The sequence below is a fragment of the Struthio camelus genome, chromosome 6 (assembly GCF_040807025.1).
Source record: "Struthio camelus isolate bStrCam1 chromosome 6, bStrCam1.hap1, whole genome shotgun sequence".
NCBI classification, from domain to species: Eukaryota; Metazoa; Chordata; class Aves; order Struthioniformes; family Struthionidae; genus Struthio; species Struthio camelus.
Genome location: NC_090947.1, coordinates 8,823,918 through 8,849,388, shown reverse-complemented (window position 1 = coordinate 8,849,388; position 25,471 = coordinate 8,823,918). Strand labels below are relative to the sequence as shown.

At 45.9% G+C, this 25,471-nt stretch overlaps 1 protein-coding gene and 1 long non-coding RNA gene across 9 annotated transcripts in view; one reads left to right on the top strand and one right to left on the bottom strand.

Moving 5' to 3' along the window:
* Positions 1–25,471, bottom strand: part of PARD3B (par-3 family cell polarity regulator beta) — a 437,068-nt gene that overhangs the window by 30,970 nt on the left and 380,627 nt on the right. For all 8 annotated transcript variants that reach the window (XM_068948053.1, XM_068948054.1, XM_068948056.1 and 5 more), the window contains one exon: positions 19,840–19,975. In XM_068948053.1, coding sequence (XP_068804154.1) covers positions 19,840–19,975 — 136 coding nt within the window. The remainder of the gene's footprint in view (positions 1–19,839; positions 19,976–25,471) is intronic.
* On the top strand, positions 7,530–16,089 carry LOC138067617 (uncharacterized). Its single transcript, XR_011141808.1, has 3 exons — positions 7,530–7,579; positions 9,134–9,261; positions 13,712–16,089. It is a non-coding gene; the product is annotated as an uncharacterized lncRNA (long non-coding RNA).

Here is a 25,471-nt window from a genome sequence, read left to right as displayed (position 1 = left end):
ATCAACAAAAGGAAGGCAGGGGCTCAAAGAAGCTGCAAATCCCATAATCTTATCGTGGCTAACGAGAAAGGGCTCCGTATCGAGCAGCTCTTTAGAACAGGTCCATTCTTCGGAGCCTTTGCCTTGTCCGTGTGCCAACTGCGATACTGCTGCTCCTTTTCTGGTCACTCGTCCTCCTTGCATTCAGCGCTATCAGGTGGCAATCTAATTAAGCAAACACACGCCTTCTGATACCTGCAGCCTAAGTATTTGAATCAAAGTCAGCGTATTCGTATCAAGTTTGCTGTTTTTCTTCCCTTTTTGCATTTTGCGCAAGTATAAAATGCGACATCAATAAGCTGCCCTTTCATTCTTAACACAAACCCAGAAACTTTCCATAACACCACTGCAAAGCTCAGCGTCCAGCTGGGAGTTAAGTGCATTTATCACGCTCCGGTGCCATTTCAGAAGGGAAGCATTAGTGCGCTCAGTCAAAATGCCAGCTCGCTGCTTGGTTTGTTTTCAAGATGGCAAGCGGAGTTGGCCGGAGAGCGAAATTCTTGCAAGAGGGCTCCAAGTGGGGTACGCGATGCTGAACTTCAATGCTTTTAGCGTGCAGGAGCTCTCCCCATTTCACTCACTCAATGCCTGCTGATGGCCCAAAGTGTTAAGAGCCTTGTTAAAACAGAGCTATTAGTCTTTTCCTCCATAAATGCAGGAGGCTCTGGCTGCATTCAGTGTTTCCTACATTAGTATGTATTCCCATTCTGGTGCTGCTGGAATCAGCAATTTTATAAAGCAATATACTAAGAGGCCATTTAAAATCCCCTTCCCCTTTTACAGATTAATGGCAGAAGGGAAGATTTAATGCCTTCTCAAACATTTTTAACAATTCATTAAAAAGAAAAGAATAAATCACGCAAAGCTTTCTGCAAACGCCTGATTATAAAACAAGAAAAACAAACAAAAATTAACATGTTTTTCACGTCCTACAGGTTAGCGTGCGCTCCTGTCAGTCTCGTAATTTATGCGCAATACGTCATTTTCACTGAAGAGATTTAAAAGCTGCTACAATGGGAAAGGTTGCGCACTCAGGTGTATTAAGTCTTACGTACCTGCACAAACCTTTTTTGGTACAATCTCTCCACAATTACCTAAGTCAAGCCCAACGCAAATAGAGGCATTATCGCTTGCAGCTACTAGGCACAGTTTAGAAATTATTCCAGACAAATAGCACTATGCACCTTGCCACGCTGGGGTTATTTCAGGGAGCATCCAAGATACTCCTAAGTGAAATAATTATTTAGCACAGACCTTTTGCTAACTCTCCTTTCTCTGAATCCAAATAGAAGGGAGCCCTTATGGGACTGATGGTCACAAGAAAATAACCACCTCTGATTGGAAATGGCCCCTACTTTAGCAGTACCTCGCTTTGGACCAGAAAAAAAAAAAAATCACAATAATTGCCCTACATTTCAAGAAGAGGGCAGTAGGCTAAATCGATCATTCATTCACTTTTCCACCAGTAAAAGTGACATACGGAGAGGATTTATAGAGAGAGAGTCAGTCAGGCTGAGCGCCGCAGCCGTCTTGGCCGTTCTCACACTGCTAATTTGAGCAGATCGGTAATTTCCCTTAATTGACCAGGTACTCGGCTGAAAGAGGAGCCTCCAACTTTCTGCTACTTTACCACCCGGAGAGGGAAAAACAAATTTATAGTTGGCTTTGCTCAGCACCAAAGCCACGTAAAATACCGTCTACCTGCCTGGCAGGCGAGAGGTTATTAACTATGCGCCGTGGCGAGATGGTTATGAGCTGCACGATGCATACGGAAACTCCTTGTGCATTCCCAAGCCCCGGCAAGCGTCACGGTGATGACGTCCGCACCGATCCAGAGCAACAGCAGCCAGCTAACGCACGCTACCTGGAGCGGCCTCAGTAATGCATTCATCTTTGGCAGAGAGCCCCAAACTTACACCAGCCACCAGAAAGTAAGTTTTTATACATATTTTTATATATATATATATATATATGCAAAACAAAAAACGTACATTGCAAGGCCTTTCTATGGCCTGAAAATATCCCTTCTCTGATGGTTTCTTACAGACCAAATAAAACAAGGTACCCCCTGCCAGTTCTGTTTGTATATATGATTTGAGAGACAGTTACCATAGAAACACCCTGGTGGCGGAGACAGTTTTACTAATTCGGTTCCATCTAGCTGCTGAATCTCCACACCCTATATAAAACCGCCCAGTACACTCCAAAAGCAAGCTCTGGCTCCGCGTCTTTAATTAAAAACTCAGCCATCGCTCCTCATTTCCTTCCTCCATCTGTGCACGCACCAGCCAAGACGTTCTATCCCTGAGCTACGAGCGAAACGGTTCCTGAAATAAGACGCTACCCTGGCGAAGAGGGAAGTTGCTAAAATGGAAACACCTCCCTCGTTGAAGTTATTTAAGTTCCAGAAAGAGCCAAAGCAAAGGGCTCCACGCCGCCTCCACCGACCACGCTCAACGCCGCCGCTAATTAAAAAAGATCAGAACAACTCCAACTTCTCCTTCTTCCCCCAAAACCGGAAGCGCAACGCTGCTCCTCAGCATAGGTGCCTGCGTTTTAACATCGCGCGTGGCAATCATACGCTATTTAGGCGAGCAAGGAATAGTCGGAACGGAAAGGATTAGGAAGCGGGTGGAAGTCCCAGCGGGGTCGGGCCGACGCGTGGCGGCCCGGCGAGCGAGGCGCGCGGGTGCCCGGCAGGCTCGGCCCTGCAGGCGCGCGGCTTAGCCCAGCCCGTCGCGGGGCCGCCTGGAAGCGCTTTTGCGATCAACGCCCCGATCAGCAGAGGGAACAGCAGATTAAAGGCACGTTTGGCGAATGTATGGTAATGCACCACAGCAAGAACGATTGGAAACAGGCATCCGTATTTTTAGGGTTTAAATTAACTACATCCACTTAGAAAAAGCCATCATTACGGAGAGATCACCTCTTAGTCTACAGCAGTCTCAAATAACTAACAAGCAAAACATGAATATGCAAAAATAACGGGGAGAGAGAAACACAGACACAGCCCTCACCCCGTCAGTGCAATTAAAGAGCAGCACGCTTACGTTGAGGAAAGGCAACGCTATCTTTATTAAAAACAGCAGCAAACTTCATGAAACTTACTGCTGCAGAGCATCGCTACGGCCAAGCCTTTTGCAGAACCGAGTACGAATGAGCTGAACGGAGCCACGAATAAGAACAACTAGCACTGAGTGAGAAGAAGACAGCAAAGCCTCTCAAGAGTTGAAGAGATACAAGCCCTCAAAGAATCAGCCGTTCTCTAGAAGAAAGAGTAGGTGGAAACTTTGATTAGCAAATTATTCTGCTAATTGCCCATTTTGGAACTCTTGCACCGGCTTCCCTGAAGCACGTAGCAGTGCTCACAGCTGAAGACGAGGCGCTGGACAAACGGACAAGAGACGAAGCGAGAGCCGATCGGGGCTCTCTGCGCTCCCCTGGACAAACAGAACCTACATTTGTTCCAAGGAAGTGAACTGCAAAAAGATCCGCTATTTCACATTCTGTAGTTTCATCCAAAAGAGGGGGAAAGAGAAGCCAACTGTAGTGAAGAAGAGAAAGGAAGGGGAAAAAAAAAAAAAGTTTTGCAGGTGCGAATGCAAGCCGCGTCCCTGTGAGAGGCAGTAACTGCAGGGTACTTTCCTGTAGGTCTCTAATATGAGGAAACGATAAGCTAGCAACAAATCTCTCAAACCTGCCAATTCTCCCTAAGAAAGCTTCCCAGAAACAAGTGAGCTGAACACGCACATGTAGATCAAGCCAGAGAACAAACGTCTTAGATCAGCCAAACGCTTGCACAGAAATTACAAGGCGCGAGTAGAATATACCTGCAGCCAGGTGTTTGAACCGGTCCGGGATCTGCCTACAGGAAAACACCGGGCTGCAACAGATCAACTCTTTACGAGCAGAAAGAAGATTTACTTCACCCTGAAGCTCGAAACTGCCTTGAAAACAGCACAGAAGAGCGCAAGAGGCCGCGTTTCGCCCCGGGAGACGTTGCATTGCGTTGCATTTCGTCCCTCCCCATTGCCTGCCGCTGGCTTCCGCGGGACAGCTTGGGACAGGCTAAGAGCCACCCTGGGGGGTCGGCAAGGCTTCTGGGGTGGGACAGCCCTCCTGGTAGGGACAACCGCAGCTACAAGCGACCTCGTTTGGGGTCTCAACGTCACGGCACAGGAGCCGACCTTGACTCGTGCATTCGCACGCAGCTCGGGACGGGAGCTGCCACGCGGCCCGGGGGCGCCGGCGGGACCTCCTGGCCTCGCGCTGCCCCCCTGCCCAGGCCCCTCCGGAGCCGCCCGAGTCCGGGCCGCCGTCAGCTCGCCGTCTGCGCGGACCCGAGGGGGCGGGCGGGAAGAAGAGACGGACGCAGAGGTGCGCCCAGGGCGGCTGCCGTGGCCGCTGCTTCCTCTCGCGCCACCCGCAGCCGGTATTGCATTTAGAGCTGTCTGCGGAAAGCTTTGACCAGCTCTGCAGAGATCAGTTTCTTTAAAAATTTGATTAAAGTTTCTTAATTCACTTTTATACTAAACACGTCCTCTGCCCCTTCCATTGATTTTTTTTTTTCCTTTTCTTTTTTACCCCTTGTTTTCATCCTTTCTGAGCAGTCAGGCCCCCCCCCCCCAAACGTTTCAATTACCGTCGAGATTAGCAAGCAAACGCAAAGGAGCCGGCGCGGCCCGCCAGGTAAGCGGCGACACAATAACTTCATCAAGGCTGATCTGATTTTAGCGACACATTCGTGAGGCCGGTGCATAACTCTGCAGCCTCCGCTCGAGTCACGCCAGACTCACCTGGAGCTACAGGAGATCGGGGAGAGCTTAGGAAGATAAGCAAGCCGGGACGCCCTTCCTAACTTTTCCACTGCGTGTGTTCAGGAAAGTCACTTGCGCTTGGGCGTCGTGGTTTTCTCCCTTAAAAACATGGCACGAAACTACAGCCGTATTTCACGCGAGTGGCACGCGCTAGCAGACAGGATCCAGCACCGGAAGCCGGCAGAGCCAGGCATGTGCTCTGCCATCACCCAAGTGCTTTGAAAATCCCACCCGGATCTGCTTTTTGCCTGGAAGCCTGTGTATACACGTGGCACATGGCACGGCTGCGTTGCTGAGGACATTTTCCACTAGTCTTGTGATCATCTGTTAAAGGACTTGATTCAGACGCTGGTTTGACCTCTCTTCTCAAAGCTCTTCTTTTGTCTGTGAGCGTTTCTAATCACATGGGCTGAGATTCAGCATGCCAAAAAGAGCCGTGGTAGAATGGAATTTGCCCTTTAACCTCCAGGTCTCCCCTCTGCTGAGACACAGTCGGTTTTTGTTTTCAATTAAGTGAAGACTGAAGAAAAACCCGAGAGAGGTAAGAGTGGATTTGCTCCCCACCCTAGTCGCAGCGCTTCATCCACAGGTGAAATCTCCAGCTCGCCCATTTTATTTTTTGCATTTTAACAGTCTGCCTGGCTCTAGTGGCTGCAAAGGGGATTTAAGAGGACAATTTGACCCACTAACACTTACTTGAGCTGTTAAAATGGGAAGGCGCTTATGCAAGGCGGGGAACTGGATGGTCCCTGTGAAATGGAGGAGGTTGATCGAAGGTGTCGTCTTAATTGCTTGCTGCTATGATATCCTAATTATCCCACCCTTCAAGACCTTCAGCATTTTCACAGCAGACATGTTTTCCTCCATCCAGCTTTTCTGTGGTTTTCATCATAAAGGTAAAAATTAAAAATTCTAACAATGCCCCTGATTCAAAAGAGTTTTCCTGATGTTTTCCTTACATACACAAAGAGGGATGTATTTTGCTTTCCCGGTTTTGCAATGAAAGTTGAAACAGTGATTTTGCGTTATTATAACACTCATCATTTCTCCCTCTAATTTGGATGGTTTTTAATAAAGCTCCATTGATTCCACTGAAAGAAATCCCTCCTGGCAAAAGCAGAACACACACGCTGATTGCTAAATATGCGGCAATTATCATATTCAGCAGCGCACTTTAATATCTTATTTATAGATGTATCTATCTATAATTTGCTTTAATTAAGTTGCATTGATTTTAATGACAGAAGCAGTCCTCAAAGAAGAGGCTAATGTTACATGAGCCCATCAGTACTGCTCTACCACTGTTTGGATAGAAGACGGCACCTTAGCGCTCCCTTCTGAGATTCCTAGCGCTGCTTGCCGTGGCTAAGGGGCTGCAACGGCATACTGAGACCCCGCCGCACGGCAACTCTCAAAACCGCCGTCACCGGAGGGAAAGCACTTTTAAGCGCCCCGTTATGTGCCGAACTCGCACGCAGGACAGGTCTAACGAAGAAGAAAGGAAACAAGGCGCCTCCCCAGCGTCGCAGGGCCTGAGACACCTTGTATTTCTGCACCGCTTCCGCTTTACAGGCAGCGTAGTAGCGAGACGTCCTCAAGTCGCGGTCTGATGCCTCGGAAGTTTTGTTTTGCGTAGGCTGGCAACTAATTTCAACTCCTCTGTTTTCTTGTTAACAGAAAACACAGAGTGAATAGTTCGGGAAGGTGAATCAGCAAATAGGTGCCAGCCCACAGCCCAGGTCTGGCAGACCTTCCAAGCTCTGCTTTCTCAGTCGCACAAAACGTTGAGCCTGCCCCTTTCTTAAGCACACGCTCACTTCTACGCGTTTTATACTCCTGTTAGACTTCACTGCCTGGTTTTGAGCTTATTCCAGAAACCACTTGATGCTATTAGTACTGAGACTAAAATTGTCAAAAAACCACCTAGGCGAGCTAAAGGAAAGCATTGCCTGAGTCTTAGCAGAGTCTCCCAGGCTTTGCTTCTGCCGAGCGCTACCACCTCCCTTGGCCCTGGCTCCGGAAAGTATGCTAAGCACATATGATGGTGGTTTGTTTTAATTTCAATAGCGTGTGATTCCTCTTGGAGGAATTCCCAAAGCTGACATACACCTGCATCTCTCACTGGCTCTATCTCCTTTTTCGGTGAAAACACAGAGGAAGAACATCGATAGCTCTGTACCCAGTACACGCCTCCACACGCTTGAACCCAGCATACTACTAAGAACGAACTCTGCCTCTGCGGCTCTGAAGTAACCCTGTAAGATACTCCTGGTTCTATCTCAGAGACTTTCAGAACGCAAAATATATTGAGGTGGCTTTATTCACTGCTGTTAGGTTGTTCTTCCCCCCCCCCCCCCCCCCCCCCCCCAAGCAGGAAAAATAAGTGCTGGCTTTTTAAATCACTGCCTTTTGGAATATATCAATTTATACACTAATTTCATAAGAATTGTTCATGTTAAAATGCAAGGGCACGATCTCAAAGGAAAAGCGCCAAAGCAGTTATGCAAGTACATTTTCAGCTTCTGGTCATCATTTTTCATTCACTGATTATTGCTTCAGTGTTGATTAATAGTTATGTTCATGCTGCTAGAATGCATTTCCTTTGGGTAAGAAAAACATCCTTGTCTAAAGGAAAAAGGAGATAGTAATCAAACTGTCCTTCCTCTTCCCCATGAGAAACACAGGCACACGCTCCACAGTTACCGACGATCTTGGTTTCGCTGGTGAGTAGTTCTGACAATTCTCGCTTAGCAGATCGGCTGCACGCGGCCAGAAGGCTAATTTGGTGGTCAGACTGCCGGGCAGTCTAATGTTCCTTAGTCTCTCCATCGCTTCCTTTGCGGGGGGAAAAAAAAGGGAGCTGAACAGTGGAGCTTAGTGCTGCTGCTTATAGGTACGTGTCTATTGTCGCCATCCCTCCTCCCTATGCAATAAACACCAGCAACACCGACGACAACAGCCCTCCGAGCTGGAATTAAGCAGCACTGATTCTCTCAGGATTTACTTCTCCTCCTCAGTAATGCCCTACCTCTTGTTCAAGGAGGTGAAACTAACGGCTTAGATTTAGAGAGAGAGGAAAAATTCTCTATAAAGGCAATAGACTGAGGGAAATACAAACACAGATGGGAACTTTAAAAGGGAAACAGGCTGTTCCTCTAACAGTTTAAAAACATGGCAATTGCCTTCGCTCAGTAGAAAACAAGCTCAGCATTTGCTCTATCTTGCAACACTAAGGAGAGAGAAAACAGCAAAGATGGAGGTGAAGCCAAAACTGCAAAGTGTTTTCGCCCAGCCCCACAAAGATAACATTCTGCTCTCCGAACCTCAGCTCTGCCACCCCCGATCCCTGGTGCGGGAGCACTGTCCGTTTCCTGTGACCATGCAAAATGAGATCATTTCCTGGCCTGTGTCCTTCTCGGTGGGTGGCTTCTTTTTCCATTAGCTGCCTAATATGTTTTGGTTAATTCTACCTCTTAATTGTCTTTAACGAGCACCAGATTTGCGACACCTCTCTTGCAAGCCTATTCTCAGGGTACGGAAGCAAACAGAGGCCCCTCGAGCTGAGACCAGAACTTGAAAGAAGCGCAAGAGAAACACTTGGCGCACATGGGCATTGATCCTTCCCAGCTACGAGGGGGCATTTCAATTGCTCTACCACTGAACCAAGCCAAAGCAATTAATCTCTTCCCAACTACCGGAGAGAGTAATTTAACTTGTCACCGAGGTACATCTGTGATGCGATATACGGCACACTTAATACACGTGTCCGTATACATTTCTTAAAGCCGATCGCTCCTGCTTGTGCTACAAGACGGGGTACCGGGTACCCCTCCCTGTCCCCCGCCCCCCCAAATGAAACGAGTCCTCTGCCTTAGCCTCCCTGTTTGAAACTAAGCTGCTTCTCGATCCTCCCAGCCTTGCATTCTTTGCTTCTCTTCTCACTGTAATTAGTTTACAAGACTACTTATCCAGATGATTACTGCTTTTAAATGACAGTCGGCTTTTCTTTCACTCCGGTTCATTGTTGTGTATCATTTTGTCTTGCTATCTGAATACCCAGTTCTCTAAAGCATTTTCTCATTATGTTATCTCCTAATATAAGACATTTTGAAATACCTCATGAGAGGCACGGCACGAAGCAAATTGAATTGAGTTTTCTCTCAAAGTCAGGGGCTTTCAGCATCTTTCTCCAGCTAAGTCAGCAGAGCTCTTGGCACCCACGCCAAGGGGTAATGGCCACTCTTTGCAGCCCAAATCCGAGCTTGTGCCCTTCTTAGGGAAGATGAGATGACACTGCCAGAACCTGGAAAGCAAACAGGGGACAGATCGATACTTCCACTTACGACGGCGATGGCAAACGAAACCGCTTCGGTGTATTTTTGAGGCTTTTACCACGCATATTAAGGTAACGCTATTTTGCCATCTTTCTCTACGTCTGCCGTCGGTGCCGAACGTGTTATGTGGGGGGCATGCCTGCCTGTGTTTGTAGGGGGAGGAAAGAGGGCGGGAAGGGGGAAATAGCAGGGCACGGAACTAAATTGCAGAGCAAGTAGGGGAAATAGACAGTGAAAAGCTTCCTGCAGGCAGGCAGCTTCCCAGGGGAGAGCGAGCCTTTCATTGTCTATGAAATCATGCCTTGCTGGAGGTCCTCAGAAGTAGAAGGGGTAGCGCCTAGAGGCAGTAAATCTCTCACTGTTGCATTATTCCATGCTAAACACTTAGCTACTGTAGAGGCCGGCACACCGCTTCAAGAAAAGAAAAGGAGGAAGATTGGGGAAAAGCGAACAAAGGGAAGAGGAGGAAGACGGCAATAAAACCGGGAAACAACCCCCTGCCACAACGCTCCCCAAGAACGGTTCACATCAAAGACAAACCGCAAAGAATAAATCGTCATGGAGTTAAAAGTTAACCTCAACTCCTCCTATTGTGATTTGACTCCACTCTGGAACAGTATTCTTCGAATGTGAATGGTTAGTCTGTAGCACAGGGTATTAAATCCACCTTAATCCTGTTAAACACAGATGCCACTAAAGAGAGGCGCTCTCTCTCAATGGCATTATGACAAAAGCTCTCCACACTGCAAATTCAATATGGTTAACAAAAAAAACGCCCAAACCTGGATTAATACTGAGCAAACAACATCAGCATAAGCAGGCTTAGAGAAAGGAATTGCTTTCCATATGCTACGGCATCAGGTTCCTCCGGATCTTCAGATACCAGTCTGTAAATGTTACAGACATTGTTTCTCCTGCTTGCAACTGCTGTTGGGTGGCGACCTTCTTTGCTTGCTGATACCAATTTAGCAGTTGGTATAGCTTCTCTGTGATCTGGTACTGTCTGTTGTTTGCTGGTACCAGATGGATACCAGATGGGTAACTGTGGGCAATGGCTCCTCTGTGTTCCAGTCCCCCAAATCGCTGCCTATGGGGTCAGTCCTGTCAGTTGACTCCTAAATGGCACTTCAAAGCAGCGTTCTGAAAAAACCTCAACATCTGTTCCTTACTCCTAATGACCTTAAAAAAAACGTTGCAGACACACTTTCCTTCAGCCAGGAGTTACCATGCATCTGCAGGAGAAATACAACTTTGCAGATGCGCGCAGCCATCAAGCTCACTCCTGGCTAACGGCAGCTCCGGAAGCCACCACCTCAACTCTGCAAGCCAGCACTGAAGGTGAACTATAATCAATACGTTCTTTTCTGTGATAGCTCCACAACGTAGGAGTTCAGAGATATTTCAAGGCCTTTTTTCAAACAGTACTTTCAGCGGTCAGGTGGAAGAACAAGGGAGGAAAAAACTTAACTGCCTTTGAAAGGCAGCAGAGATACCTGAGGGCCAAACATAAAGCATGGAAGGACAAACAAGGAGAGAGAAAGTGATGGAGGAGATCTGTTGTGAGCATTAAAATTTGTGATTGGTCTTTCAAAACGTTGACCTGGTTGTCAAACTACCGACAGGAGCTGAAAGCTCACTTAACGGTTTCGAATGCTGCCTATTGCAGTTCCCTCCTACGCTGTTTGGTATGACTACGACTATTTGTAAGAAAGAGGAAAAAAAGTTCACTTAGGACAGTACGCAAGCATTTAGGTAAATTCTCTATACGTGCTACAGCAGAATGCTGTCTACGGAAAAACACAGCTGACATCAAAGTATATTCCCCACCCCCTGTCTTGCTTCATGGGGAAGTTACGATAAACAGGTTATATGTTCCCTAGGGTTACCATGGAAACTCTTTCTTTTCAGGCCATCATTTGCAAAGGTAAAATTTGCATTAAAATGTGATGGAATTTGATTTTGTGCATGTGTGTGTGAAACTCAAGTGGGGTCATGCTACCATACAGTATAGCTATTATTTCAAACTCAGGAGCATACACTGAACAGAGAGATCTACTAATCCACGTAAACACCTCAGGGACCAAATTACAGTTTAATTGCTAACTTGAAAAGTATCTTCCTAGCAAATTAAGAGAAATACTTTGAAAATTAGCTTCAAACGCAAATGTAAACGTTAATACTGATCCACTGGTGGGTACCACCAAACAGCATTTTGTTAAATTCCCTTATAATCGTTGCACAGGAAAGACTGAGTTTAGATTGTCAGAATGACTTCGTTCTGATGGCGGCAGGACGCACATGGAAGACGCAGGCATGTTTGTCAAGTTACACATTTTTATCCTGTCTTGAAAGAGTTACTGTCAAATTACGACGCACAGAATATAATTCTTATATAGCCATGCTTACCGGAATCCAAGCAACCTTTGGAGCTCCTCAGGACCCACCTCTGCTTGCCTTGTTCTGCGCCACATCGTGACTTCAGAGTTGTACTTTCACTCTAGATAGCTGCTGCTGTGACTTTTCTAGGAGCACCTGGAGGTGCATGCACCGGCCCAGGCCTCCCCAGGGCAGGGCTCCACAACGGCCACCCCCAGGACCCGCTGGCTCGTGCGCCACTGGCCTTCCTAACACAGGAGAGCATTACCTCCAAGAGTAATTCTGAGTCATTGTTTTCAACGTAGCAAGCAAACAGATAAAAGGACTACCACCAGAAAAATCTTACCAATTACTGACTAGACGACGTTTCAGAAGAGATGCCAATATTCGTCCCCTTTCTCAGTTGCGTACGTTCAGAACGTACGAGCTGAATTTAATACGCTACTCTGTGAAAGCCATGATATTCTGGGACATGCGATTACTCACGTATCGTCTGCCTAGAACAAGCCAATATCACCTAGGTTACTATAATTAGCTCCCATCGTACAGGACATACAAGTGTTGTATCATGCTCCCTTTCGTACTAACAAACGCCTGCTTACAAATTCAATTTACTAAACAAAGCAGGGACATAACAAAATTAAAAAAAAATCAGAAATGCAAACAAGAACAAAATTGATTACTAACTTTTGCAGAATTCCTCAAACTCCGGAAAGCACGCTGATCAGAAGAAACGTGTTCTAGTGGGAACCCAAACTCAGCAAGAAGTAAGGGACCGGCACTCCTTTTTCCAAGTCCTCTTTGACAGCTGAGGCTAAAAGTTGTAAAGAACTGGCACGCTCGTGTATTGCACCAGTCTTACCGAGTACATAGAGCTCTCTTTTCCCATATTTTGTGCTTTATTTTAATGCAGTCTTGATATTAGATTAGCATCTGCACTACAGACCTTAGACTAGGAACTAATAAAGTTATCCGCCCAATCTCTCTGTGTCTGAGGCAGTGACTTTATTTTTCATTTTAAATAATTGTAACAATGTCCCCTGTTTGTTGAGGAAAAATAGAGCCTTTACACATTCACAGATAATTGCTTATATGCAGCACCCAGAGATACATTCTAATTACTTTTCACACCTTGGCGGCGAAGAAATCTTGAACTTTTTAGTGTTTTAACTGCCAAGACAATAACGCAGCCAGAACACCCCGATGCCCTGCGCGACTGAAGCTGTAGCTGTGATGCAATTTAACAAGCAATTCTACTAATGCATTTTGCAGTGAGGAACTTCGACAAAACTCAAGAAGATCCAAGGCCCTCACCTTAGCTCTCATGTTGCAATAGCGAGAAGATCTGTACAGGTACAGCATGTAAGAACTCAACCCAGAAATCAAAAGTTATCGGAAGTCTATTATTTCAGTTGGCTTCTGTCACACACCTAACCATAACAAATAGAAGACCTGTACTCTGTAACAGCCTCAACGACACAGTTGCATTGCTTGACCCAGCTTCTTTCAGCCTCGAGCCTGCTCTGCACGCGCTGGGTCACCGTTGCAGTTTGCCTCAGTAAGGTCATTCCTCCTTCGATTGCATTAAATGGACAAATTGTGCAGTGCTTTGTCAAATCTACAACGTATTTTAGTGGAACATTATCCCTAGGAAAGGGCAACTGGACAGCGACCAACATCTTTCTGAACAGGGTGCTGTCTGGGACAACAGTAGCTAGGCAACTTCTTGTTTCATCAGTATTTTTGTTGGTGATTTAAAAGAGATTTCTTTTAAATCAACAACACATTGCACAAGGACATAACCCAGGGAGATTAAGCCGTGAGAATTCAAAAGGAAGTCAACCTTGTCAGCATCTATTTGATAAATGCCCTGGACTCCTGATAGTAAAGGCAAAGCCTTCAGTTTGTGCCTAAGAAGGGGTCACGCCTGAGGCCCGATTTCAGGGCCAATCTAATAAATACCTAAGCATGTGCTTAGCTACAAGCATGAGCTTCAATAGCATTACATACTTGTCCCGTGCTTAAAAAATGAGCATTGTGGTAAGTGGGACCTCTTTCCAGAAGTTGAAGCAGGCCTCTTCCTAGTAGCCTGAGGAAGGGGAGGTCAATTTTAAAAGGAAATCTTTTTTTTCTTTGCCCTTGCAGTCAAGACCCACGAGCAGCTGGATTTGATTCGACGGTATGCGGGGCGCTGACTTGCTAGAGGTCGGGACCAAGCCGTCATGCAGAAGTCCTTTTCACAGGGAAGGTTCAAAGTGCCAAGTACGAGCTTTGGTGACCCCTCACGAAGGCTCAGCGTTATATCCGCAGTCCTTTTCCAGCTTCCGCACGTTGACGCAGCCTGAGGTTTGACAGGGGACACGCACGTGCTCGAGGACCGTGGACACACGTACCCGGGGAGCGATCCAGGGAATCCACAAGACGACAGCAAACCGTGAAGCAAAGACTTGCCGAAAACAAAGCAAACGGCAGAGAGCTGCGCAGAGCTGCAGCAACGCCCTCGCGAGGGCCCACGAGCCAGCGTAGGAGGGGGCTCTCGCGAGGGCGGTTCCTGCGCGCCTCCAGCTGTGCCCCACAGGCCCCAAGCACAGAGCCAAGGCCTAAGCACACAGCGCAGCAACCGCGCACCCTGTCTGTGGCCGGGATTACTTGCCGCTAACTGCCCTCATCAACACAATGACCAGTCAGAGGTCTGTTTCTTGCCTCCCTAAGCACGTCGGCAAATTAGGAGAAATACATCCAAGAGAAAACCTCTAGGGCTCGTCGTAACGCACTGAGGCGACGTGCAGCAGCTGTCACCGTCTCTGCCGTGCCACCCTCACGTTCCCAGCTCGGGCGGCGCCAGAAAACCCTCCGCTCACTGCAAGGGACGCGAGCGCTGGGACGTGGGTAAACACGGACGCTCCTGGCACCGGGAGCTCGGCAAAGAGGGGCACGTCCAGAGCCTGGCAGCTCCGCCAAGCGGCTGTCTGCTTTCCTTCAGCTCCTTCTGCGGAGTAACGGAAAAGCTTCAGCGCTTGTCCTCCTTGGCATCCACAGCCTGCCCGAAGCACTACAAAACCCAGCCAGGTGATGGGGCGCCTTCGCAGAACACTGCAGGGTATAAACGGTACCGCGGGCCTTTGGTAAGGCGGCATACGGCACCAGCACCACGTCCCTCGGCCAACAGGAGCGCGTGCGCAGCGCTAGCGCGAGGACACGAGCGTTTCAGACTCCCCCCTGCTTCAGAGACTCTATGCCAAATCTAACCTTTGTGTAAGTAGGAACGACTCCAAACAAGCTGTAAGAGTCACTCTGTGTTACTAGTATTAATGGAACTGAATTTGGCTCTCCTTGCATGTGCCATTTGGAATAGCTTATTTTCCACATGAGGTTTGGCAGGGATTTCTACACAACAGTTTCCCCCCCCCCCCCAAAGCCAGCCTGCAAATTTCCGAGTCCCTGCTTTGCTGGGACAGCTTTTCAGAACATACCCCAAGCTGAAACCTTCGTTGTACAGGGAGAAGTAGCGACCATAAAAGAGTTTTTGACGGGCGAGTTAATCACACATCCTAATAAAATGTTTCATATCCTCTCTTAATTAATATGTTTTAATAACACATATACAAAAATATTTCTGACCCAGTGTTCAAAGCTGCTCTACTTCAAGGAATTCATCCCCTCCCCCCCTTTTTTAATTCAACGTTTTCTACTGACTAAGAGTCCGTGGGCTTTCAGAAAGTCTGGAATCCATAGCAGTTTCTGCTATAAGGTTTTACATAGTACATAAAATTGTCATTTCCCCCATTGCGCTAGAAGAGAGGAATGTTATTATTCTAGAAGTCGGAATTTTGGTTTTGGTTTCTAACCGTGGTCCAACACAAACGTCTGTGCATTTTGGGAACCTAACCTATTTGAAATGCAACATCCTGAACCTGGAATTAATTGATCACGAAAAGCACAAACAGCTCCTTTTTCATGCTGAAGCAAGTATAGAACCCTTTGACACATTATGGAAAAATAATGCAGTTCTTACCGCTCCTTTTTTTTTTTTTCCGTTTGATTTTTAGGCTTGGACCCCTGCCAGGCACACAATAAACTACTTGGCCTTTAACACAGGCAGGCATGATTCTTCTTCCATACTCTTAACTGGGAACTGACAAAACTCAGTGCGTTACAGATTTGCTTCAATCAAAAGGTTCACAGCTAACGTCCAAAGACAGGATTTCTTATATCTTCAGGTTATTTAGCAACGTACAACTCTGATTTGCGAACGAGAGAGAAAACAGCTCTTAGAACGATTTAACATAAGGTTGGGTATCGGATCCAGCGAAGCTGATGTGGTCGCTGACAGGTGAAACGCCATTCGCAGCGTGGCCCGGGTTACATGCAGTCCTTGAACGTACATAAAAAAGATAAAGTTTCAAGAAGAATTTACAGCCACCCTGACGGAAAAAACTGATGTTTTAAGTAACTGGATTTGTACGAAATCTGTAAGACAATCCAAGTAAATCCTGAAATAAGACGATTAATTCCTCATTATTTAAAAGTCATTCAATACAAGTGCGCACACACACACAGACACGTCCACTAACTTTATGGCTTGACTTGACCACTCCTCCTCTTTTTCTCATGATCTTTTATTAGTCCGTGACTCTAGAGCCCTGAGAGTGCCTCACGCAAAAGCCCTCCAGCTCCCAAGGAGACTGTTTAAGTGCCTGTGGCTTATTGCTTATATACTTCTCTCAAGGTCTGACTAACACTGCTGTATGTGATAATACTATATAAACATATTACAGCTCTTTCTGTGGACCCCAACGCCCTCAGCATTAGGTTTCTATAGAATATTTTCGTGAGTGCTTTCACTAACTGAGGCCCTACTAAGACATGACTATGCAGGCACATACCTCAACTCTGTCCTGAGAGCTGATACTTCCCAACAGACATCCTGGCTGTCCAAACATTTCAGAGCAATCTCATGTTATACTGACAACAACAGGTACTCTTTTTCCTGGACAATATTTACGCTTATCCCCAGCCTGTCCTTTGGTTAACTAGGTCTAGCTGGGGCTTGCTCTAAGCCTTGTGATCTACCCTACCAAACGTGGCTTATCATTTATCCCACTTATACACTGGAGGGGGCGGGGGGGGGGGGATGTCCAAAGGACGCAAAACCCAACAATAAACCAAAACACAGAGAAATTGGGAAAGAACTTCAAAGGATCTGGCTATATAGCACAGACAGTGCCGTACACACGTGTCTGCTTATGGAAACCCACTAAACTGAATTATTCAGCAACTTCTTACAAAAAATTAAAAAAAAAAAAAGACTGAGGAAGGGAGAGGAGAATGAAGGCGCAAGAGAGCAAAATTCGTTCAACAACAGATGAGAAGAACAGAAGAGAACTGGAAACGGACGGGGGGAGGAATGGATGATGAGAGAATAGCAGGCTTATTTGAAATGAATTTTTGACCTTATTTTTAAAACATTTATGGATCCCAATTGCCTGTCATGAGATCATTTTCCCTTACAATGCTGGCTTTTCAGCCGGCTCTGCACTTTAACTTGATTTATCCCACTTTAAAAAAAGTAGCTTGTTAGAAATACCCCTTCTATTAGAAATTCTGTCCCATTACAGTGTCAGCTAAAGGCCGCTTGTCAATGTCAGCTTTATCAGATAGAAATTTGCCTCATGAGTTCTCAGATACTTTTTTGGAGGACAAGACCCAGGGTCCATTTCTGAGGCTGCTGATTTGCCATGGATAGTGTCTTCTCAAATTATCCTCTGTTATTTCCCAACCTATCTGCATCTTTCATGAGATGGTGGGTTAGTGATTACAGCAGCTGCTGTACATTAGAAAGACATCTTAAAGCAAAGCTGGCTTAGGTAAAACAGCTGACTGACAAAAGCACAGAAAGAACTAATCGAGTATTAAAAACACATAGGGAGACACAGCATCTCCTTTCCAGCTGCAGCTTCCCTGGTGACATAACCTCTTGTGGGAAGCAAGAAAGCTTATACCAGAAGGTTTTCCTCCTCCTCAGCTGTCTGCTCGCTCTTTACAAGAGAGACCTGACATCCTAGAGATTAGAACAAGTTTTTATTTATTTACAATTATGCAAATTAGTCATCAGCATGTCTCTTCACTGATGAGTAAAGGTGGAGAAAATCAGCTGTTGTTCAATCTGTGTTACCACACTACTGCTAAGGGTCAGCAGTCTGAGGTGGGAAACACGATATTAGTTACAAAATGTCTGGAGGACTCTCCTGGCAAGATGCTTTTCAGGCGTTTGTTTTCTTTTTAATATTTTGATTCTATTTTTGTTTCTTCTTCTTCCTTTGAATGTATGAACGTACGACATATATTTTGAAAGTAAAACCACGGGTGAGAGTAAAGCTCAAGAACTTCCAGACAGGAGCCAAAAGAGAGCGAGTTGTGGCCCCACTGCTGTCCAGACCAAAGCAAGGCTGGATGGATCAGTGGATGCACCCTGATTTTGTTGCAGTGAGAGACCAGGAGTCTTTGATATTTGCAACCCGCTTCAACAGGAGGAACTGTTGCAGCAACAAGCTTCAGAGGTAGACTCCGAGTTTAAAGCAGATTGCCATTCCTCACAACAAAAATGTTTAAAAATATTCTGCATTTGAAGGAGAAATCAAAACAATGCTGGTGCCGCTCCTATTAATCAGTTCAAGATTGGGAGATTCAAAGCATTCTTTCAGGTGCTCTGATTAAGGACAACTTACCTCATAGGAAAAGCAAAGCTTTGGAAACCAGTAATCTCTGGGCATTATACCTAATAGAAAAGGCTTAAAAAGGATTAGCTACAAGGAGCCTTTGTGAATCTGAGGAAACTACACTGGACCACAAATCTGCACATCCTCTGAGAGTTAATAAAGCTTTATCAGTTTCAGATAAGAAGTAGAAATCCTCAGGTTGATGAAGATGTACCACTGGGCAGGTCCGGGGTCCCTGTCAGGGCATTTAATATGCCGTAAGATTTGATTCAAGAGACAGACGCATTTGATGCACACTCTAATTTTAGTCTGCAATAGCCATTCCGAAGAAGAAAGGCAACTGCACAGATTCCCAAATTTGGGTCACAAATTTCAAGGCAGCAGATTGAAGTTAACTGCTCTACGGAAAGAGTTATTTTGCTGAAGGTGATATTTTCAGTAATTAAAAACAGAGTAACATATACAAAAACATTTTAGGTGTTAATGAACAAATATATATGCTAATTTATGTAAAAACATCATTTAAAACTGCATCTCTCTGTGGTTGCAAATAAGGTCTAGTCTCACATAAATATTTTTTTTGACCATCAATCCCAGTCGCTAAAGATTTGACTTCATCATTTGCACTGATAGCTTGGAGGGCATTCAAAACAACGGTGATGCTAGTACAAACCTCAAATCTATTTTGATTCTAAAGATTTTAACGCAGTTCTATCTGTTTGTCTCTCCTTTAACTAACGTTTTAAATATAGCATAAATGGCATCATGTCAGAGTTACATTTTGGAACGCTCATTGCTTATATTTACTTCTGAAGAGACAGAGCCAAGCCCTGAAATCTTGCTAAGGTGAAGCAGCTCCCGAGTGCCACAACTTGATCAGATGCTCTTGATTTTATCGCTGGTTCTACCATGTACTGCCCAAAGACTGCATGTCTCTGTGTCCTGTGACTCCTAGATATACAATAGGGAATACAGCATGTCTCTAGCAGTTCTATACCACTGGTAAAACATTTTAAGATCCTTTGATGGAAGAGAAGCAAAATACTCCATTTTTCACTTCATAGAAGCGACTGAGGACGTACCATGGCCAGATTGCTATAGGCCTGTGTGCCGAAGGAAGGGCAGAGGCAGACATGCTTACATTTCCTCCCTCTCACTTTACAGCTAAGCACAGTGAGAGTCTGTTCTTCTAATGCTCTCATTAAACCCAGAGGGAATCACTGGATGAACTAAGAGAGTACCATAAATCCTGCTGAAAAGCCTTGATGCCACCACATGTGACTGAAAGTTTGGCAAGGACTGCATATCTCGGGCCTCTCCTGGGAGAGAGGAAACCTGGGCCTAAATCAATACAGAGAATAGACATGTTATTTTTAGCCAAGTTTTTAGGATATCAATGTTTTCTTTGCTGGGTTGGCATTAAAAGATTTCTTCATTTCTACAAAAACCCCAAATTCATGTTAACACAAAGACTTCTGGAAAGCAGGAACAAGTCAGCATCTTCTGCAAACCCTGAATGCTGCAACAGCACTCTGCGTCACGCTGTGGACTTACCCAACGCTGCTCGTAATCAGATGGCTGTGTTTTTCCTTCGTCATCCTCATAGAAAGGTAAGCCCTCTCGCCTGGCCTGATGGTACTCCTTCCGTAACTTCTGGATGCGATCAGCATTCACACCACCTGGACAGCCGCTGAGGGGGGGGGGGAAGAAAAAAAAAAAAAGACAGCTAACTAAAACTCATCTGTACACGTGTATCTTCAACACGCGCCAGATACCCGCTCGAGCCCACACACAAAGTACTCACGCCTGCGAGACGAACGCACTGTGAACCTCTGACCACCCTGACTCGCACAGTAGCTCACATCACCCCTATTTTTGCATTCTTGTATTAATAAAGCTCCTAACTGTGAACTTGACTCCCATTTTCAAAAAAGGCTGTCCCTGTCCAAAGAGCTTACAACTCCAGTACACGACAAGAGACAGCAGATGGATGCAGACAGATGGGGGAGCACAAGGAAACTTTTAACATTCCTAGGAGCAACTATAAATGGCTATCATATTTTAATAATAACGATGATGATGATGATGATGATAAGCTGCCAGAAAAATGTTTCCTTTTGCTCCCACGCTAAATGTGGAATTTCCCTAAAATTACATTTGTTCGAGGTAAAGAATAGACTTTTTTTCCACAAAGCAGCACAGAAAAGGGTCTTATCTCATAAAAAACAACTTCCCTCCCAATTATACAAAAAACTAAAACATCAAGCCATGAAAATACAGGGGAGGCAAAAGAGATGGGAAAGCACACTTTCAAGTCTTGACACCGTTTTTCTAAAGCGCTAATTAGGCAGTAATCCAACAAAGACTTGCTTGTATGCTGAACTGCATGCTCTACAGGCTGCCGGGGTAAAGCTAGCGGAGTTACTCAGTCTGTCAAGTTAAACACACGCAAGTCTCTGTGCGTTTGGAGCCTCGCAAGCCTTCCCAAACCTCGCAGCTGGACTTACCCAACTGTGGAAGCTCGTGAACTACCTGGGAAAGATTAACCCTCACCTCCTGCCCCCCCTCAAAAAAATCCCCTCAAATCCCAGAGAATAAAACTTCAAAAAACACAGCCACACTGAACACGGATAAATTAAGAGTTTCCCGCAGCTATTTCTAGCCTTGCTCTCATCAGCACTGGGGTGGATACCGACTGCGTGGCTCAGTTACGTTTACCAGCACTCACAGGGGATTAATGGAAAACTTATTTGTGGCCACTTCTAAACAGACACCAGTAACACCTGGTTGTGGCAGCACATCATCAGATATTCTCTTACTCTGCAACCTTAACTCTGCCCCTCTGGACAGATTTAACCACACGAACCACCCTCCATGGAGCATCTTGTCATACCACCTTCCCCCGCGTCTGCCAGACTCTACGGAAGCCCTTTTATAGCAAACTGAATTTATAAAGGACATATAAAAGACTGGACATAAACCCATCAGTTCAATAATGAATAGTTTCTAGTACCTAATGGCCATTAAGATTGGTGGCTAAATTAGGTTTGAAATTAATTTCCAGGGAAGGGAGATCTCACACAGGGTGCAAACGCAACGGAGCCTGCAGCCAGCACTGGCAATGCTTGCTTGCAGCATCAGTATGTTTCCATGAGAAGCGAACACCGGCACAATTTGCTTCCCTGGCTCCTAAGCGATCCGGGCCCCTCTCCTCTGCAAAGCCCCGAGGTCTCAAGCTTCCTTGGCTGATGTACCTAGCTCTTCCAGAGCACAGGAAATTTTTCTCATCATCTGCCAAGACGGTGCAGAAAGCTTGTACAAACTCTGCGGTCTAGTAAAAAAAAAAAAAAAAAAAAAAAGCACATTCTCCCTTTTTCCTCCTGACTTTTTCCACAGCCCTTGTCCTTGCACGTGAACAACTCCATAGGGGAAATCTTGTTAACTAGCGCAGAACTGTCTCCAGTTTACAGGATACTGGGATCGAGACTGGCTAATGGGGGATACTACTTCGGACCGTGAACCCTGGAGCACAATGCACGAGCAACGCGATACCTGTGAAAGCCCCTGACTTTACTTGGGCCTACGGAAGAGAGAGTTTAATTAGGGCTGCCACCGTACAGAAAAGGCCCAAAGTGCAATGCTGTCCTTGTCGTTCAGCCAACATCATCGCTCCCAAAGCAGAAGAAGCCGAGAGGGGGAAGCAATTACATACAGGCAGCGCCTGGTTTGAGGCACGCTGCTCTGGCTCCCCGCAGCTCTCTGCAAACTGTATTAGCACCTGTGACCAACGCTCTGATTGCCACATACCCACTCTCTACCTCCAAGTATTTTTTGGCTGAAGAGGCAATCTGAAAATATCGTGAAGGTTTTTTTTTTTTCTTCTTCTTTTTTTGAATGAAACCCGAGATTCATTCATTCAAGCAGCGTCAAAGACTGAGAGAGGGGCAGCAACAGCGGCCTGGGCTCCATTTGCTGCAAATCTCCTCTAGGCGAGCCTCCTTTTGCTAAAGCCCATCTAGCCAGCAAGAGGGAAGAGCTGCAGGACAAATGGAGATTGATTATATATTGAGTAAGAAGACTGGGCTTGACAGCTTTTTCTTTGGCAAACCTCTACCATGCCGTATTAAAGCACAAAACCTAACCATGAGAATGAGCGGGACGCCGCTTGAATGAAGGATAGCGCCAAATGGAAAGTTATCCATCTAGATTTAGTGTGAAAACACAAGCGTAATCTCTGCGGAAACAAGCAGCTCCATGAAGTCTGATTTTCCGTGCGTCTCCTCGCCGGTGTCCAACAACGGGACTGCTTCCACGTCGCAGCGTCCCCCCCCCAGCAGCAAGGGCAGTAATCTGGGACTCTCTAGCAGCCTGCTTTTTTGTTTTTTTCATGAAACGTATGGTGACTTAGTATCTCTGAACATCATCTGTCAAATCTGCTCAAAACTGGCCAGCGCGTTCAGAAGTTGTTAGAAAGGGGTGTGTGTGTGTGCGGGGGGGGAACAGACTGGCAGAGGGGCGATCAGTACAACACGAGCTCCGTTTTCTTAGGAAACGGCTTAGAAATGCAGCAACTCATTTTTTCCTCTCCATCACAGTTTATAGGCACAAATATAAAAGACATTGGCTTTTGAAGGAGCTGCGTTTCCATGAAAGTTTTACCGGCTCCTGAACAACGTGAGATGAATACGATGCCCTATGCAACGATCGTGAAACAGTTCTGAATTTCAAGTTGGCTCCCGACAATTATGTGAATATATGAACCACATTCAAACTCACCAGATGAATTCAATCAGCACTGTGCAAATATCGCATACATAATCTATTAGTTTACCCCAAAGAAACTGAAGCATTGAATTCAAGCAGAATGAAGTCATCAGTAATAAAAAAAAAAAGAAACCGATAAGGCAATATTAAAAAAAAAAAAAACAACACAATTTTCCGAGATTTGCAGAGAAGATCATACGCTGACTGTAAACTATTCTCTCATCTGCCTATAAATACGTAATTAAAAAATATTGGTTTGATCAGATAGCAGTTCTCAGACAGGGAAACACTAGATGAATACCGGTTCACGTGTTTAGGATGCCTAACTATTCACACTGACGAGGAACCTGAACTCACAGAAGAAACGTTAACACCACCACTGCAGTCCAAGTCGATTCATTTTAAGCAGACTTAGGGAAGCTTTTCACACAGCCCAGCAAGGACAGGAGACAGACTCCTCCCACAGCAGCTCTGCGCTTAACGTAGCGCTCCCGCCTTGAGGGGACAGACACGCTGCAGTCCTCGTCACGCCTGCAGCCTCGTGCCAGCCTCCCTCCTCGGCGCCGCGCCGCAAGCCCTCCGCCCAGGGCCCCCCCTGGCCGCCCAGCACGCACACGCGCTCGCAGGCCCAACTGACCGACCCACCACAGACCGGCGAGGGAAGCGGCCGACTCCGCGACTGCTTTCAGGACGGTTTTCTGCAAGGAGAGCGACTCAGGAGGGGCCGATGCTGCGGCGGGACCTGAAGCTTTGGGGGCAAGTTTTTAAGGAACGTCCAGGCGGGGAAAAAAAATCTCTCTGAGAAACTTTACGCAGATTTTAGTGACGGTTCAGATGCAAAAACCCCTCCAAAACCCCAAGCACCGAGTAATCTTCAGAGGAGGAGGAGTTCAACAGCTTCAATAAGCTGCACATACTGCAAGGACTTTTTTTCCTGGGGAAATTTAGAAAAAAAATATATAGCTATCTCAGATGAACCATCGGAAGGGAAAAAAATCGGCCTTCCTGTAGTTTTGCTAGATAAGAGCCTTACAAACCAAAGCTATCTTCTGGCTTGAAAGAAAGAGAGAGTCTCTGGGTTGCCGGGGCTGCTATCGCTAGCTAGACAGCCAGCCGCAGGAGCAGGGGCTGCAGCCTTGCATCTGCGTTTGGCAGAGCCACTACACAGGTCCCGCTTCACTTACTGCAACTGTAAAGAGAATTTATTTATTTTTTTATTTTATTTTTATTTTTTTAAAGTTTGCTGGAAGTCAGATACCCTAACTGCTTTACAGCAGCGGGCTCTGGGTTGCGGTGAGGAACCACTGACAGTAGCAGAAAGTCTCCTACTATTTCATCCATTTGGATTAGAGTCTTAACTTGTGCTTCTCGCAGATGCTCTGTCTGCAAAACACGACTGATAATATTCTCTTCCTCCACTATTATATACTCATGATGTTACAAAAGAAAATTGCTCTAGAGCTGCTGTCATGAGAGCTCCCCAGTCCTATTTTCTGGATTTGGATCAGTCTGTGTGACCCAACCACTAGCTCACATACACTTTCAAAGGCATTTCTTAGCCCCAGCCTACTGGAAAAAGGCAAAAGGTTTACACATCTGTGATGGGGAAACTAAAATCCTGAATGCAATTGCCCTGGTTTCTACTCCCAGGAGTTTTGGGTGCCCACTGACTTTTTGGTCAGGTGGCCCCCTGGTTACCTGTCTTGGCTGGGTTGCTTCTCACCATGCAAGAGTCTCCTGTCTTAGAGGAGCACAGATTTTAAAAGCTTTTCCTCCATGTGCTGCGAACTGGGAAGAGAGGGTATCTATGCTCTTGCATGTCCCCTACTGGCAGGGGAACACAGTGCTTTCGCAAAGAAAAGACAGGCAAGGCCGACGGGCTCCGACTGCCCCATTGCACCTCAAAGACTGCCCAGAAGGTACCGAAGATCTGCTACGAAACGGCCGTTTGAGCATGCAGTCCGAATAGGCGTCCCAAAACAAAATGGAAATGAGAATTTGGCAAGGCTTTTTCTCAAACTCCCTCTAACGTCGTCTGAAACGTGACTGCAAAATTTCATTCCATCATCTCTGTAGAGCTGGACGAGCAAGCACCATAGCAGTACCGTGGCGTTCCTAACATGAAAGATGAGTTATTTTTTTCAATGAATCAAAGCATCATCATCATCAGTATTTAATATATACGCTATGGCTTAGCTTCTGCGCAAAAATATCCTCGCCGTTCTTCCTGTGAGTAACTAAGCTGGATTTCAATCATTCAGGTCAGAAACGCCATTTTTCAAATTAGTGACTTCTTACTGCATCTCTCTAGATAGTACAAAATTAAAAACAAGTGTCACATGTACAGACTAAGACGAACCACTTAAAGCTATATATAAACACACATTTTCAGAGGCAATAAACATTTTGTTTCCAGTGGTTT